Here is a 14784-nt window from a genome sequence, read left to right on the forward strand (position 1 = left end):
ACCCAAGCCCCCTGAGACACAAACCAGCATTTAGGACTGAAGAGAAGCCATTGGAGGGTTTCAAGTGTGGGAAAGACTTGATATGACTCATGTTCCATAAATATCACTCTGGCTGCTGGGTGGAGAATAGGTCTATAGAAGGGGTAAGAATAGAAGCAAGGCCAATGCAATCGTCCAAGGAGAAAGTGGTGATTGTACTGAAGTACATGGGGGTAGAGCCAGAGAAAACTCATTGTGACTATGACACTCGGCTTGGTTGCCTGGGACATATGAGCTACGTATGGAGCCGATTCACTAACAGGAAAAGTGTTAGTTTTTCTCCTGGTTTTTCATTTATACTATAGTATTCATTCATATACAGTGCTTCATATAGGAATGAAAGTAAAGACAGTGATTTTGCCCTGAAAGCAGGTTAAAATGTTAAGATTTGAGTGCAGACAGTTAAACGAGGAGAATGCAGTGATACCAAGGGTTGAAAGCTGAGGTCCTGTGTCCTAGAGGCAACCATCAATATAGTGACTTTATCTTTAAAATCGACTTCAAGGAATGTTTATTGTTGAAAAAAACAGGTAGGCAAGGCTGAGATGACTGATCCTAATTGCCTAATTGTATTACTGCTACACCCTGAGGGCTAGGTAGACTGTAACTGGACCAAAGGGGTTCACTGGATTGTCTTGTCAACTTGCTCAACAGTCTCATCAATGAAAAATTGCATCAACCCAAGAGAGACAGGATCCTCAAGAACTCCATTTCTATAGGAATGAGGTTTAGTCACTTTACCAGGTGAAGGACTCCATCCAGTGAAGGTGCAGGCAGGAGGTAAGAGGAAAACGGAATGGGTGGTGGAAGAAGGAATTCATGATTATTATTTTAGGTCCTGTGAACAGCTATAAAAATAGGAACTATAGCAGATATGGTTTCTGTTATTCATTCTTTGTCCTTGTTTCTCCTCCTCCTCCCTCCCCTCTTACATGAAGAGTGCTAATGGGGACTGATATTTCAGTTTTCAGGTGGAACTATGACCACATTTACATCATCCCTACAGTGTAGTTGATGAGATTCTGAGTAGTTCCTGTGCTGGAAACAAGCATTTTTCACCTGCACAAAGAAAAGAGTGGGTGCTGAGGACAGAAAGAACGGATTATGCCAATCTGGCCCTCTACATCCATCCTCTGTTCTTTCCCACTCTACTTTGTCCCCAGAGAAGCTGACATACACGAATTGCCCCCTATATGTGCTGGCTGTCTGGCTTTTGATTGCATTTGGCAAGTGAAAAGAAGTTAGCAGGAAATTGAAAGAAGAGAATAAAGTTAGGATATGTATTCCTCTGGAATCCTCTGGCTAAGTTGCCATGCAGGTTGGTTGTATATTCTACCCAAAACCTCAGCTCCTTGCAGACAGCCCTGTTCCATATAGTTCTCTTTCCTGGTTCCGGAAATTGCTCTCCACCCTGTTCACTAGCAGGCTTCCATCTATTCTTAGCTTCAGGGCATCCCATTACTTCTTTATAGGGTTCCTTAAACTCTTTCCACACCTTAAAAAAAGCCAATCCCTTATTAAACTTTTTCAAATGCAATATTGTAAATCAACTATACTTTAATAAAAAAAAATTTTTAAACATAAGTTGGTGCAGCCACTATAGAAAACAGTATGAGGTTCCTTACAAAACTTAAAATAGAGCTGCAGTATGATCCAGCAATCCCACTCCTCGACATTTACCCAGAAGCGATGAAAACTCTAATTTGAAAAGATACATGCACCCCAATATTCATAGCAGCATTACTTACAATAGCCAAGACATGGAAACAACCCAAGTCCCCATCAACAGACGACTGGTTTAAGAAGATGCAGTATATACATACAATGGAATGTTACTCAGCCATAAAGAGAGTGAAATATTGCCATTTACACCAACATGGATGGACCTAGAGATTACCATATTAAGTGAAGTAAGTCAGGCAGAGAAAGACAAACATTATATGATATCACTTATATGTGGAATGTAAAAAATAAAACAAATGAATCTGTATACAAAACAGAATCACAGACATAGAAAACACACTTTGGGTTACCGAAGGGGAAAGGGAGGGGGAGGAGGGACAAATTAGGAGCATGGGATTAACAGGTACACACTACTATACATAAAATAGATAAGCAAAAAGGATTTACTGTATAACTCAGGGAACTGTATCCAATATCTTATAATAACCTATAATGGAAAATAATCTGAAAAAATATATATATAACTGAATCACTTTGCTGTATACCTTAAACTAACACGATGTTGTAAATCAGCTATACTTCCATTAAAAAAACAACTCTTTTCCATTATCCAGTTTGAATGTAACTTATGTTTTCTGCTGGGATTCTGGCCTATATATCTCTGTTCTCTCTTCCATTCTCCTCCCAGCTCCCACCTAGTAGTGGGATGGAGTAGTAGGATGGAGTCTGCTACTTTAGATATTGTTTACGGACAATAAATAAAGCCAGTTTTTGGCATATCTAAGTTGTGTGCAAATGTTTGACCCTGTAATGAAGCAAAATCAGTGGTATTTTGGTTTCTAAAATCAAAATAGTTTTCTTTTTGTTTGTTTGTTTTTTTTGCGGTATGCGGGCCTGTCACTGTTGTGGCCTCTCCCGTTGCGGAGCACAGGCTCCGGACGCGCAGGCTCAGCGCCCATGGCTCACGGGCCCGGCCACTCCGCGGCATGTGGGATCTTCCCGGACCAGGGCACGAACCCGTGTCCCCTGCATCGGCAGGCGGACTCTCAACCACTGCGCCACCAGGGAAGCCCTGAAATGCTTTTTTGAGTTGTTGTTTCACCTGTGACATTTTCATCTTGCCATCGCTGCAGATGCTATTTTTTGGGCACCATGAGTGCGCAGGAACTTTATGAATCTCACATGGCTGCTTGACTCACTGACACCCTTAGGCATTTCAATTCAATGTAGTTAATTAAGCAACTATTTAAATCATAGGGTATGCAAGATCTTCTGCTCATACAGCTTAATATCAGAAAAGCAAATAACCCAATCAAAAAATGGGCAGAAGACCTAAATAGACATTTCTCTAAAGAAGACATACAGATGGCCAATAGGCACATGAAAAGATGCTCAATATCTCTAATTATTAGAGAAATGTAAATGAAAACTGCATTGAGGTATCACCTCACACCAGTCAGAATGGCCATCATTAAAAAGTCTACAAATAATAAACGCTGGAGAGGGTGTGGAGAAAAGGGAACCCTCTTGCACTGTTGGTGGGAATGTAAATTGATACAACCACTATGGAGAACAGTATGGAGGTTCCTTATAAAACTAAAAATAGAGTTGCCGTATGATCCTGCAATCCCACTCCTGGGAATATATCTGGAGAAAGCTCTAATTTGAAAAGATACATGCATACCAATATTCATAACACTAATTACAATAGCCAAAACATGGAAGCAACCTAAATGTCCACCAACAGATGAATAGATAAAGAAGATGTGGTATATAAATACAGTGGAATATTACTCAACCATAAAAAAAGAATGAAATAATGTAATTTGTAGCAACATGGATGGACCTAGAGATTATAATACTAAGTGAAGTAAGTCAGACAGATAAAGACAAATACCATATATCATTTATATGTGGAATCTAAAAAAAAGAAACAAATGAACATATTTACAGAACAGAAAGAGACTCACAGACATAGAAAACAAACTTATGGTTACCAAAGGGGATAATGGTGGATGGGGGAGATAAATTAGGAGTCTGGGATTAACATATACACAATACTATGCATAAAACAGGTAAACAACAAGGACCTACTGTACAGCACAGGGAACTATACTCAACATGTTATAATAACCTATAATGGAAAAGAATCTGAAAAAAAATATATAGATAGCTAGATAGCTAGATATAGATATGTATAGATATAGATATATACATATATGTATGTATGTAACTGAATCAATTTGCTGTACACTTGAAACTAACACATTGTAAATTAACTATATTTCAATTTTTTAAAATGTCTTCTCTGTGAAATTTTCTCTTTTTCTTCCCTTTTACAACCTAGTCATAGTTAATTGCTCCATCTTCAGGACTGGCCAAGCATAATCTATATCTCTCTCTTAGCATTTATCACACCAAAGTTTAATTATTTACGTGTCTATGTTGAGAACGTTTCAAGGACAGGAACTATTGTTCATCTTTGTATTCCCGGAGCTAAAAATGCCTGGCACTTTACAGGTGCTTGGTAAATGTTTAGTACATGAATGCATAGAGGATGGGATAGGATTCTGGGCCCAAGGACCTGGAAAAGCAAAGGGTTGGAGACATGAAAGGGGACAGAGGGCTCAGGGGAAGGTCAGATGTCCAGTGTGGCTAGAACTTAGGTTGCGTGGGCAGATGTATGAGGCACCTGGGCTAAGGCAATTCCTTACTAGAATCTAAGCTCCGTGAGGTTAAGGGTTTTGGTTTGTTTTGCTTACCAACTGGAGTATTGCCTGGAACATAGGAGGTGCTCAATATATATAAGGTCTGCATATATGCATATATATCTCCTATCTTATTGATAAGATCTGCTATGAACAGTAGAATGGTGAGTGTGTGTGTGTGTATAATTTTGAAGGAATTAACAAATATACTGATTCAGAGCAGAATCACGGAAGACATTAGCACCAAAACAAATCTGTAAGAAGGATAAGAGACCTCTCATTAGCTGGTTCCTGTCATCAGAGAACACCCAGGCCTGTAATACAAAAACACGGATACATTTAAAAGCAGTAAAGTGAACAGCTGGTGTGTAGGAAGTTATGAGAGAAAGATACAGAACAAAAAGTAGCCAGCACTCCCTGACTGCCTTTTGGTCTTCTCTCACCTCACAGGGCATTCCATGGTGATGATGGAGGTGCAATCAGTAATCCAACAGTATTTACTGAGCACATACCATGGGCTAGTCTGTTTGGAACCATGGCAGCAGCAATGACCAAGCAGAAAAAAATTCCTGCCCTGATAGAGCTTAGATTTTAGCAAAGGGAGATAAGCAGTAAACAAAATGCATAAGTGAAAGATATGTAAGATAATGGTAAGGAGTTTGGAAAAATATAAAACAGAAAAAGGAAACAAAGGAGCAAGGAGTGAAGTTAATTCTCATTAGGGCACTGTATTAGTCTGCAAGGGCTGCCATAACAAAGTACCACACAGGCGGAGTGACATACTTCTGGAGGCTAGAAGTCTGACATCAAGATGTCAGCAGGATTGGGTTTTTTTTTTTTTTGTTTTTTTGCGGTACGCAGGCCTCTCACTGCTGTGGCCTCTCCTGTTGCAGAGCACAGGCTCCAGACACCCAGGCTCAGCGGCCATGGCTCACGGGCCCAGCCGCTCTGCGGCATGTGGGATCTTCCCGGACTGGGGCACGAACCCGTGTCCCCTGCATCGGCAGGCGGACTCTCAACCACTGCACCACCAGGGAAGCCCCAGCAGGATTGGTTTCTTCTGAGGCCTCCCTCCTTGGCTTATAGATGGCCACTTTCTCTCTGTGTCCTCACATGGTTTTTCCTCTGTGTATGTCTGTGTCCTAATCTCTTCTTATGAGGGCATCAGTCACATTGAATCAGGGCCTGCCCAGATAGGTAATTAACTTGATTACCGCTTTAAAGACCCTACACCTCCAAACACAGCCACCTTCTGGGGCGCTGGGGGTTAGGACTTCAACATATGAATTTTGGAGGGACAACCTTCAGCCCATTAACAGGTATCCTAGGAAAGCCTAGCTGGGAAGGTTGTATTTAAGCAAAGACTTGAAAGACTTAAAAGAGCTGGCCGTGCAGATATCTGGGGTGGGGTGGTGTGGGGTGGGGTGGAGTGGGGAAACATTTCAGGTAGAGGGAACAGCCAATGCAAAGGCTCTGAGCTACAGGCATCTTAGTGAGTTTGAAGAGCAACAAGGAGGTATTGTGGCTAGAGGAGGTGAGCAAAGGGGAGAGCATGAGGAAAAGCCAAAAGGCAAGGAGAATAGCAAAATCAGACAGGCCCTTAGGCCATTGAAAGGATTTGGCTTTTACTCTGAGTGTGACAGGAAGTCCTTAAGGGAGAAATCATGCTTCTAGTGGCTGCAAGTTCAGGTTCAAGTGCATTGCTTAGTCTGAGTAGAGTCTAACAGACACTTATGCTGACTGCCCCAGAACCACAGGGCTAAAGAGATGGACCAATGATTAATACATTTTGACAGAAAAGATACATCTATTTCTAGGACTCTTGCTATTGTGATTTCTAAACTCTGTCTCGATTCTTGCAGTTATTACTGCCAAACTTCTTTTTGATGCACTTAGAAAATGAGGTAAAAAGCTATTTTTAAGTCACGTACTTTGATAAAATTTTGGAGGATGCTTGGATTGATTTATCCATTGTGTATCCTTTTCTTCTGTGGGGCTAAGAGTGAGGGGGACAGCAGCAGAGGTCTATTTCTGTCATCCATTGTGGTGGTTACTATGGGAAATCTGCTTCTGACTTCTTATTTTTTATTTTGAAATCATGGTTAGGGTACCATATTCTTTGCAGTTTTTAGGGATGACATGCCTTTCGTTGCCGGAGAATAAATGGCCGGTATGTACACTACCATCATGTCAAAACTGAGAATGCTAAGATAACTAAAAATCTACAAAGCTATGAAGAAGATCGGTACTGCATAATAGCTATTGGAATGGATAATACTTTTTTTGTATTTGTGTGTTGGTTTATTCTCACACTGCCCATCAGAAGATCTTGGACTCATACATACATAATGTTTATTTATTAACCCAGAGTCAAAATGGTACAGTGGAAATACCACTGGATTTGCCGTTTGAAGACATGGGTCAAACCCAGGTGTGCTACTTCCTGTTTTTGTGCCTTCAGACAGCCATTTAACCTCTTTCAGTCTCAGCTCTCTTACCTGTGAACTGAGAAAAACAAGGCCTTCTTTACCTTTTATAGAAATGTTGGGAAGACCAAGTAAAGGAAAATCTTTATGAAGAATTACATAAAATTAGATATTCCTGTAGTGAATATGCAAGGGCTAAAAAATATCACAAAAAATTTCATTTTACTATTCCTTAGGTTTTTTTCTTTTTGCTCCTTTTTCCTTAAGTCTCTGTTTTCTGTGATCTCCACCACAGCCTCAGACACTCCTTGTATCCTGCTCTCCAGTGTGGAGGGAGGCTGCACAGGGAGTGGGAAACACATGGGCCTGGAGTCTTAAAAACATGGATGGAATCCTCTGCCTTTTTGAGCTGAGTGTCACTGGGCATGTGATTCAACTTCCCCAGACCTCAGATTCTTCGTCTGTAAAATGGAACAATACCAGATGCTCTAAGCTTAACTACATTCTCAAGTATAATGGGAAGCATTTAGTTATACCTCGAACTTTAGGATATAAAAACATTCTCCTCCCAACAAGCTCCAGTAAGCCCGGGAGATGACAAGCACTCAGTTTAAGTACTTGGTGACTGAGTCAATTAATGATGAAGGGTGAAAACACAGAGTACCAGCCACCCAGCACAGGGCCGGGAGCACAGGCTGAGACTGTCAGTGCATTTCCACGCATGTTTCCTCTTCATGCTGCTCATGCATCCAACCTCAGTAGCTCCCTCTTTTCCCGTGCAGACCATTGACAGCACTCTTCTTTCCCTCTCTAACCTGTTCTCATCCATCCCTCTGAGGCTGTAAACATGAGATAAACAGGTTTCCTGGGTGGAAGTGTTCAATAGAATGGGATCTACCATTTCTCAGGGGTCAAAAACCAAAGCTATCATTGTACTGGACATATTTATCTATCTATGACTATTTCTTATCTATATCTTCTGGATCTATCCTGGGAAAAACATTGGATTTCAGTGGGTTTTGGGGTTTTTTTTTTTTTGGATGAGTGGTTTAAATAGATCCATCTGCTTCTTATTTACATCTGTGTTGATTTTAGGATTTATGATCCTGAGGAATTATACCAATCACTGAGGTCATTAAACATCGTATTTCAACAAATTTAAGATACAATATATTGGAAGTTGCAGCATTATTTCATTTACCACTAAGAAAGGAAAAAAATGTTGCTGAATAAACTATGATGCAACGCTTTCTTAACATTGAGCACTTGGCTGTTGCTTTGCAAGAAAACATGTATTTTTGGTCATTCTTCCAAAGACAAATATTTGCTTCTCTAAAAGCAGATTTGCAGTCCACTGCTGTTCTGTGTCTTTCTGTGAACACATTAACTTTAGTTTCAATGCCAAATCATAGGGTGTCTTTCCAAAGGCATTTGAACAGTATGAAAACTCAACACCCACAGTAACAACCATGCACGCAGTTCAGCGGAAGTGATGACGTCATTAGGGACCGCCCAGAACGGACTCCTGACACGGTGATATAATTGTAAGACTCCGTGGATTATAAAACAGGCTGGGGTCCCCTCCCCGGCCCCCGACGGGCTGGCGGGCCGCCCTGAGGAGGCGGGGAGGGGAGGGCTGGGCCGGCCGGCTGGCTGACGGCGATGCCGAACTTATGCAAGGACCCCAATTGCACGTGGAAGCGCACGCAGTCGGACCTGGCTTTTTTCAGGTTCCCGCGGGCTCCAGCCAGTTGCCAGAAGTGGGTGGAGAATTGTAGGAGAGCAGACTTAGAAGATAAAACCCCCGATCAACTAAATAAACATTATCGATTGTGTGCCAAACACTTTGAGACTTCTATGATCTGTAGAGCTAGTCCTTATAGGACAGTTCTTCGAGATAATGCAATATCAACAATATTTGATCTTACCAGCCATTTGAATAATCCACACAGTAGACACAGAAAACGAATAAAAGAATTGAGTGAAGATGAAATCAGGACACTGAAACAGAAAAAATTGATGAAACTTCTGAACAGGAACGAAAACATGAGGAAATAAACAACAGCAATGCTCAGAACCCCAGTGCAGAGGGGGGTGAAGAGCAGGAGGAAGACATTTTACCTTTAACCCTTGAAGAGAAGGAAAACAAAGAATACTTAAAATCTTTATTTGAAATTTTGATTCTTATGGGAAAACAGAACACACCTCTGGATGAACATGAAGCTGATGAAATCCCAGAAGGTCTCTTTACTCCTGATAACTTTCAAGCACTGCTGGAGTGCCAGATCATTTCTGGCGAAGAGGTTCTGAGAAAGTGCTTTGGGACAACAGCAGTGAACACATTGTTCTGTTTGAAAACACAGCAGAAACGGATGCTAGAGGTCTGTGAGAGCTGTGGTAACAGATTTTGATTTCATTGTTACCATTGTTGTTCTTAAAAATGTTCTATCTTTTACAAGAGCCTTTGGGAAAAAGCTTCAGGGGCAAACTTCTGATGTCTTCTTTGCAGCCAGTAATTTGACTGCAGTGCTGCATTCACTAAATGAAGTGATGGAAAATACCGGTTTATCATGAATTTTGGTTTGAGGAACTCACAAATTTGGCAACCAAACTTTATACTCTGATAAAACTCCCAGGGAAATTTCGCAGAGCTCAGCACAGCTGGAATCTCAGCTAACCTCTGAGAGTTACTATAAAGAAACTCTAAGTGTTCCAACAGTGGAGCACATTATTCAGGAACTGAAAGATATATTCTCAGAACAGCACCTTAAAGCTCTTAAATGCTTATCTCTGGTACTCTCTGTCAGGGGACAGCTCAAATTCAACACATCAGAGGAGCATAGTGCTGACATGTACAGAAGTGATTTACCTAATCCTGACACGCTCTCTGCTGAGCTGCATTGTTGCAGAATCAAGTGTAAACACAGAGGGAAAGATATAGAACTTCCGTCCACTAATTATGAAGCCCTTCATCTGCCAGGCAACAAGATTTTTCCTAAAGTTAATGCATTGCTGAAGGTCCTATGTATTCTTCCTGTGATGAAGGTTGAGAATGAACGCTATGAAAATGGGTGAATGGGTCTCAAAGCATACCTGAGGAACACTTTGACAGACCAAAGGTCAAGGAACTTGGCTTCGCTTAACACAAATTTTGATATAAAACACAATTTGGATTTAATGGTGGATACAAATATTAAACTCTATACAAGTAAGTCAGAGCTTCCTACAGATAATTCAGAAACCACTGAAAATACCTAAGAGACTTTTAAAATAGGCTTTCTCTTATATTTGATATTTGAAAAAAATCTGTAAGAAATTTGACACTATCATACAGAAAAGTTATAAGGTGTACGTAGGCCACTTAATCACTGAATATCTTGACCTGTAGGCCTCCCATTGAGTACATTAGTCATTGATAATCTGCCTGTTTAAATGGTCCGTTTGAAGTCCCATGCTTTGGAGACCTAACTCTTCTTCCAGAAGATAGCGTTGAAAGTACCACGTTACACTCTGTGTGATCTCTGCTAATGGCACTTTGGACTTGTATTAGTTAAGTCATTTTACACATAACATTTATCACTGTGGATCCAGCTGTCAGGTACTGAATTATCAGTTCTTTGAAGAAATAAATTTTGAGGAGGTATGGGAGCAAGGAATACATTTTATAAAACATTACAATGAAGCTCATGACTGACCTTTGAATAGTAGGAGTTTTAAGTATGCTGTTAAAAATCTGTAAGGGACAGTTAAGAAAATTATCAGACTGTAAGAGAAATGTGTGAGTTCGCCAAACAAGGATTTCAGTGTAGATTTTGTCTTTATCAAATGGAGTTAAAGGAACAAGTTATAGTTAAAGTTTGAAAGGAAGAGCCTGCCATTGTTGTTCCACATCTTGTTGTTGCTGTTTACATTCCTTTGTTGAGCCTCATCTTCATAAGCTTTTTGGCAGGTATATGTTGAACACTTCTGTTTCATGGTCAAGACAGGATCAGAGGCCATGGATACTGACAACCGGTTTGTCTGTTTTCTTCTGTCTTTTTCCATGACTGTATCTACTGCCTCATCTTGATTTACAAGCAAAACCTAGAAACTACAAAAATAAATGTTTTGTGGTTTATCTAGGAATAATACAGAAAATATTGCCATTATTTTTGGTGAATAAAATCAATTTGGTATAGCTTATTTCAACCTAAATAAAATGTGAATTTTGTTTTTTAAAAAAAAGAAACAGGCTGGGGTTTCAGAGATACTAACGTGTGGAAGGAATGCATCTTAGAGTCAACAAAATGGTTTAGCAAATTAAAAATCCCCAATTGTTTTTTCCTCCAACAGTGGGGCATCTGCAAAGTTGTATCATCGAGGACTCAAAGTGAGCTGTGATTCTCTGCGTGAGCTGGTGTGCTCATTTTGCTTATTGGACGTGCTTGACCGTCAGAGAGGGCTGCTAGCATTCTTCTGGGTGGGAGGGCAATGGCTGTCATGCTGGTGTTTGGGAACGGGGGCAGTCGGTTGTGCTTTGGGGCAGATAAAGCGTTTGAATGTTTTCCTGTATATTACATAGGAGTCGCAGCCCTGAAATACCCACTTAATTGGTTCTAGTCTGCCTTCTGGATGTGTGTGGGATAAATGGAACTCCTCATGCCCACACACTGTGACATGTCAGATCGTTGTCCGTCCTTCCCTTTTCTTGCTTTCTTCAACCATTTCCCAAAGCTTCTCAAGGATTGTAATGAACTTGAATATTATACAGGTATTACACATGCATTTTGCTATGGTCTGAATGTTTGTGTTTTTCTCCCTTGCCCCCAATTCATATGTTGAAACCTAGACCCCAAGGTGATGGTGTTTTGGAGAGGTGATTAGGTCATGAAGGCAGAGCGCTTATGAATGGGATTCGTGCCATTATGAAAGAGGCCCGACCACGTCAGGATGCTGTGAGAGGCTGGTGGTCTGCAACCCAGAAGAGAACCCTTCCTAGAATGTGACCATGCTGACATGTTGATCTTGGACTTCCCAGCCTCAAGAACTGTGAGAAATAAATTTCTGTTATTTGAAAGCTACCCAGTCTGGTATTTTGTTATAGCACCTAAACAGACTAAGACATTTATTGTTTAAAAAATAAGAATGAAATAGCTACCACTTGCAGAGTGCTACTATAGCTGCCATCGTGCTAAGTGTTCTATTTATATTGCTGTATTTTTTGCTCATGACAACCCTCTGCAGTAGGTATAATTATTGTCCTGTTTAATGATGACAAAAACTGAGGCTTAGAGAGGATTAGTAACTTTCCCAAGGCCATACAACTAATGAGAAGTGGATTTGAGTTTCAAAACCAAATCTCCTTGTAATTAACAGCATTTTTTATACAGTTCTGTATAAGAAACTTGTGAACGTGGTATAATAAAAATCGATCCAAATGAGCAGAAACTTCTCTTTTAAATTGGTGCCCGAAGGACATTATGGACTTATTCCAATAGTTCTGTTATTCAGGACACTTTTGGAACCCCCTTTTGGAATTGTCTTCAGGGCCTGTGCTTTGAGTATCCTATTCAAAAGGATAATCCCTATTCATCCTGTGAGCTGAGATTTGACTGTTTAAAGGACCCTAACGAGGCAGCTCTGCTGACTAAGGCGTGGGATGACTGTGATCAACGGGGCGACATACTTTTCAGTCATTTAAGAAAAGACCACGGTTTTCTTGAGTTGGGTGTAAACTAAAGCAGAAACATCCTTGGGATATGTATGATCTTCCTTGGATTATGAGGATTTGAGGGATATAAGACATTTATGGAAATGCAACTATCAGAGGTGAAAAAACAGCACCCACACTGACTTTCTTTATCAATATTAGCAATTTGAGTTGCACTTACATTTTGTTGGTACATATCAGGGGCCCCCAAATTTTAGTTGCTCAAGGCAGTATATGGCTCCTGGAAGTATTCTGTGTGGTGCTTTTATTGTACCCACACAGTGTGTTAATAGGCTGTATAATTGGGCAGATTTTAGGTTTGGTGGCCATATAAGCAGTTTAGTCTCAATTGTCCTATGTCTACCCACTCAGGGTGCTTATATTAATCCCACGCCCACTGAAGGCATTTGGACTTTTGATTCCTGATGTTCACATTCTTTTGTCTAAAAGAACTCTGAATGGTAAGTATTACTCTGCTCAAAACAAAACAAAACAAAACAAAAAACCTTAGGATATTTCATGTCCCAGTTCCAACACCCTTTAAGCTAATCCCAGCTAAAAATAATTCTTCCTTTTCCTGAATTTCTATAAAACTTCAGTGATCCTCACTTTGCAGTCTTGATCAGCTGTCTTCTGTCGTAGCTCTTTAGGAAGGGTTCCTATCTTATTTCAGAGGGAGTGTCCTTTATCAGCGGAGGTGCTCCTGTGGAAATGACGCTTGGGCTTGCCAAAGAGATCCACTTATTATCTGAAACAGCCAAAAATACTTCCATGTGTTTGGACCTTTTACTTTATACTTTCTCTTTGCTCCTTTGCCAGCCCTGGTTGCCTTGATTTAGAAATCAGTCTTGGGTTCTGATGCTTTATTGACGCTGCCTAGTTTTGATGAATCACTTACTCACAACCAGAGTCCTCGTGTTAACTTGCCTGGGATGATGTTGGCTCCATTCATTCCAGGCTTTGGTGACTTAGCTCTGCTTCTCAGTATATGATCCTGAGCTGTGTCCATGTCTTATCCTGGGGATGCTACACGAAAGGAACCATATTTATCACCATGGGAAGAATTGGGACAGAGCTGAGGATGGGAGTCCTGCTTTCGTACGTAGTCCCCTGGTACCAAGCACTGTTCTTTGTAGACAGATCCTTGATAAAAATTTGTTAATGGAATAAATGAAAAAGCAAAGCAGTTATAGTAGCATCTCATGATGTGGGAAGGGAAGTACAATCATCTAGTGCTGAATATGCTTCTTTACATGAGGCATCATGGTAGGCACTGAGAATTCAAAGATGAAAAGGTAAGGAGCTGGCAATCTCCTGGAAGTCTAGAGTTAAAGGAAAAGTGTGGGTGGTCAGCTAGGACAGAGATGATAGAGAACCTATTAAATTGTAGGTCTTAATCCTGGGTCCAGGTTCAAAACAGTCTTGAATATGTTGGGGGGGTTGCAATTTCCGAGCTGGAAAAATTCTTGAGGACTTGGGTCTTGATGCCAGGCTGCAGAACGATGGCTTCTGAGGGAAGAGGGGGGCAGGTGAAGGATCTGGCAAAGGATAAATGTCAAACCCATTTGAGGTCGTGAGCAGGTTTCCCAGGGCTGTTCATTCTACCTTTTGGTCAAATTTTCCTGGGCTACTTGTTAGAAAAGGAAATTCTTTTCATATTAAAAAAAAAAAAATCACATGGCATCCTGGAGAACAAGTTCTCTTACTAGCATGACGTGACTTTTAAAATACTGAAATCTGCTGTGAAGTGCAGCGGAGGTTCTGAATTCTTTTTGGAAACAGGGCCCCAACCTTACTGGTAAATTTGTGCTTTTACTTAAGAGCACAGATAATGTGGTCAGCGTTTTTTGATTATGAAGCAAGCTCTAAGAAAATAGAACAACTGAAGTGATCTTCCTCTCTCTAAACTGTAAGTTATCTTTCACAGCATCTCATTGGAGAGGCAATCTTGAGGGCTAAAGTAACTAGGTTATCTTCTCATCTAACCAACATGAGTAACTGTCTGGCTTCCGTAAGTGACATGAGCCCAGAGTGGGGTGGAGGGAAATGTGGATGAATTGCGTTTTGAGGTCTGGGTTGCTGTTTGTCACTCTGTCTCTTGCCATTGCCAAGCACAAGCAATCTTCCTTCGCCACAAGTTGCTACCCAAGGGGAACACTGTCCCAAGCTGTTGATACGCTCTATGTCAAGGCAACAAGGCTCAAAGCAACAATTCCAGTAAGTATTAGGCTCTGCTTAG

The 14784-nt window shown here is 40.8% G+C and overlaps 1 protein-coding gene and 1 pseudogene across 1 annotated transcript in view; both read left to right on the forward strand.

The window, feature by feature from the left end:
* The first annotated feature begins 628 nt into the window (after positions 1 to 628).
* Positions 629 to 14784, forward strand: part of IL26 (interleukin 26) — a 31768-nt gene continuing 17612 nt past the window's right edge. Inside the window, exons 1-2 of the mRNA XM_032646348.1 lie at positions 629 to 819; positions 11685 to 14762. Of these exons, the coding sequence (XP_032502239.1) occupies positions 14592 to 14762 (171 nt within the window). The 5' untranslated portion in view covers positions 629 to 819; positions 11685 to 14591. The remainder of the gene's footprint in view (positions 820 to 11684; positions 14763 to 14784) is intronic.
* LOC116760859 lies at positions 8519 to 10114 on the forward strand (annotated as a pseudogene).

This window comes from Phocoena sinus, chromosome 10 (genome assembly GCF_008692025.1).
Source record: "Phocoena sinus isolate mPhoSin1 chromosome 10, mPhoSin1.pri, whole genome shotgun sequence".
NCBI classification, from domain to species: domain Eukaryota; kingdom Metazoa; phylum Chordata; class Mammalia; order Artiodactyla; family Phocoenidae; genus Phocoena; species Phocoena sinus.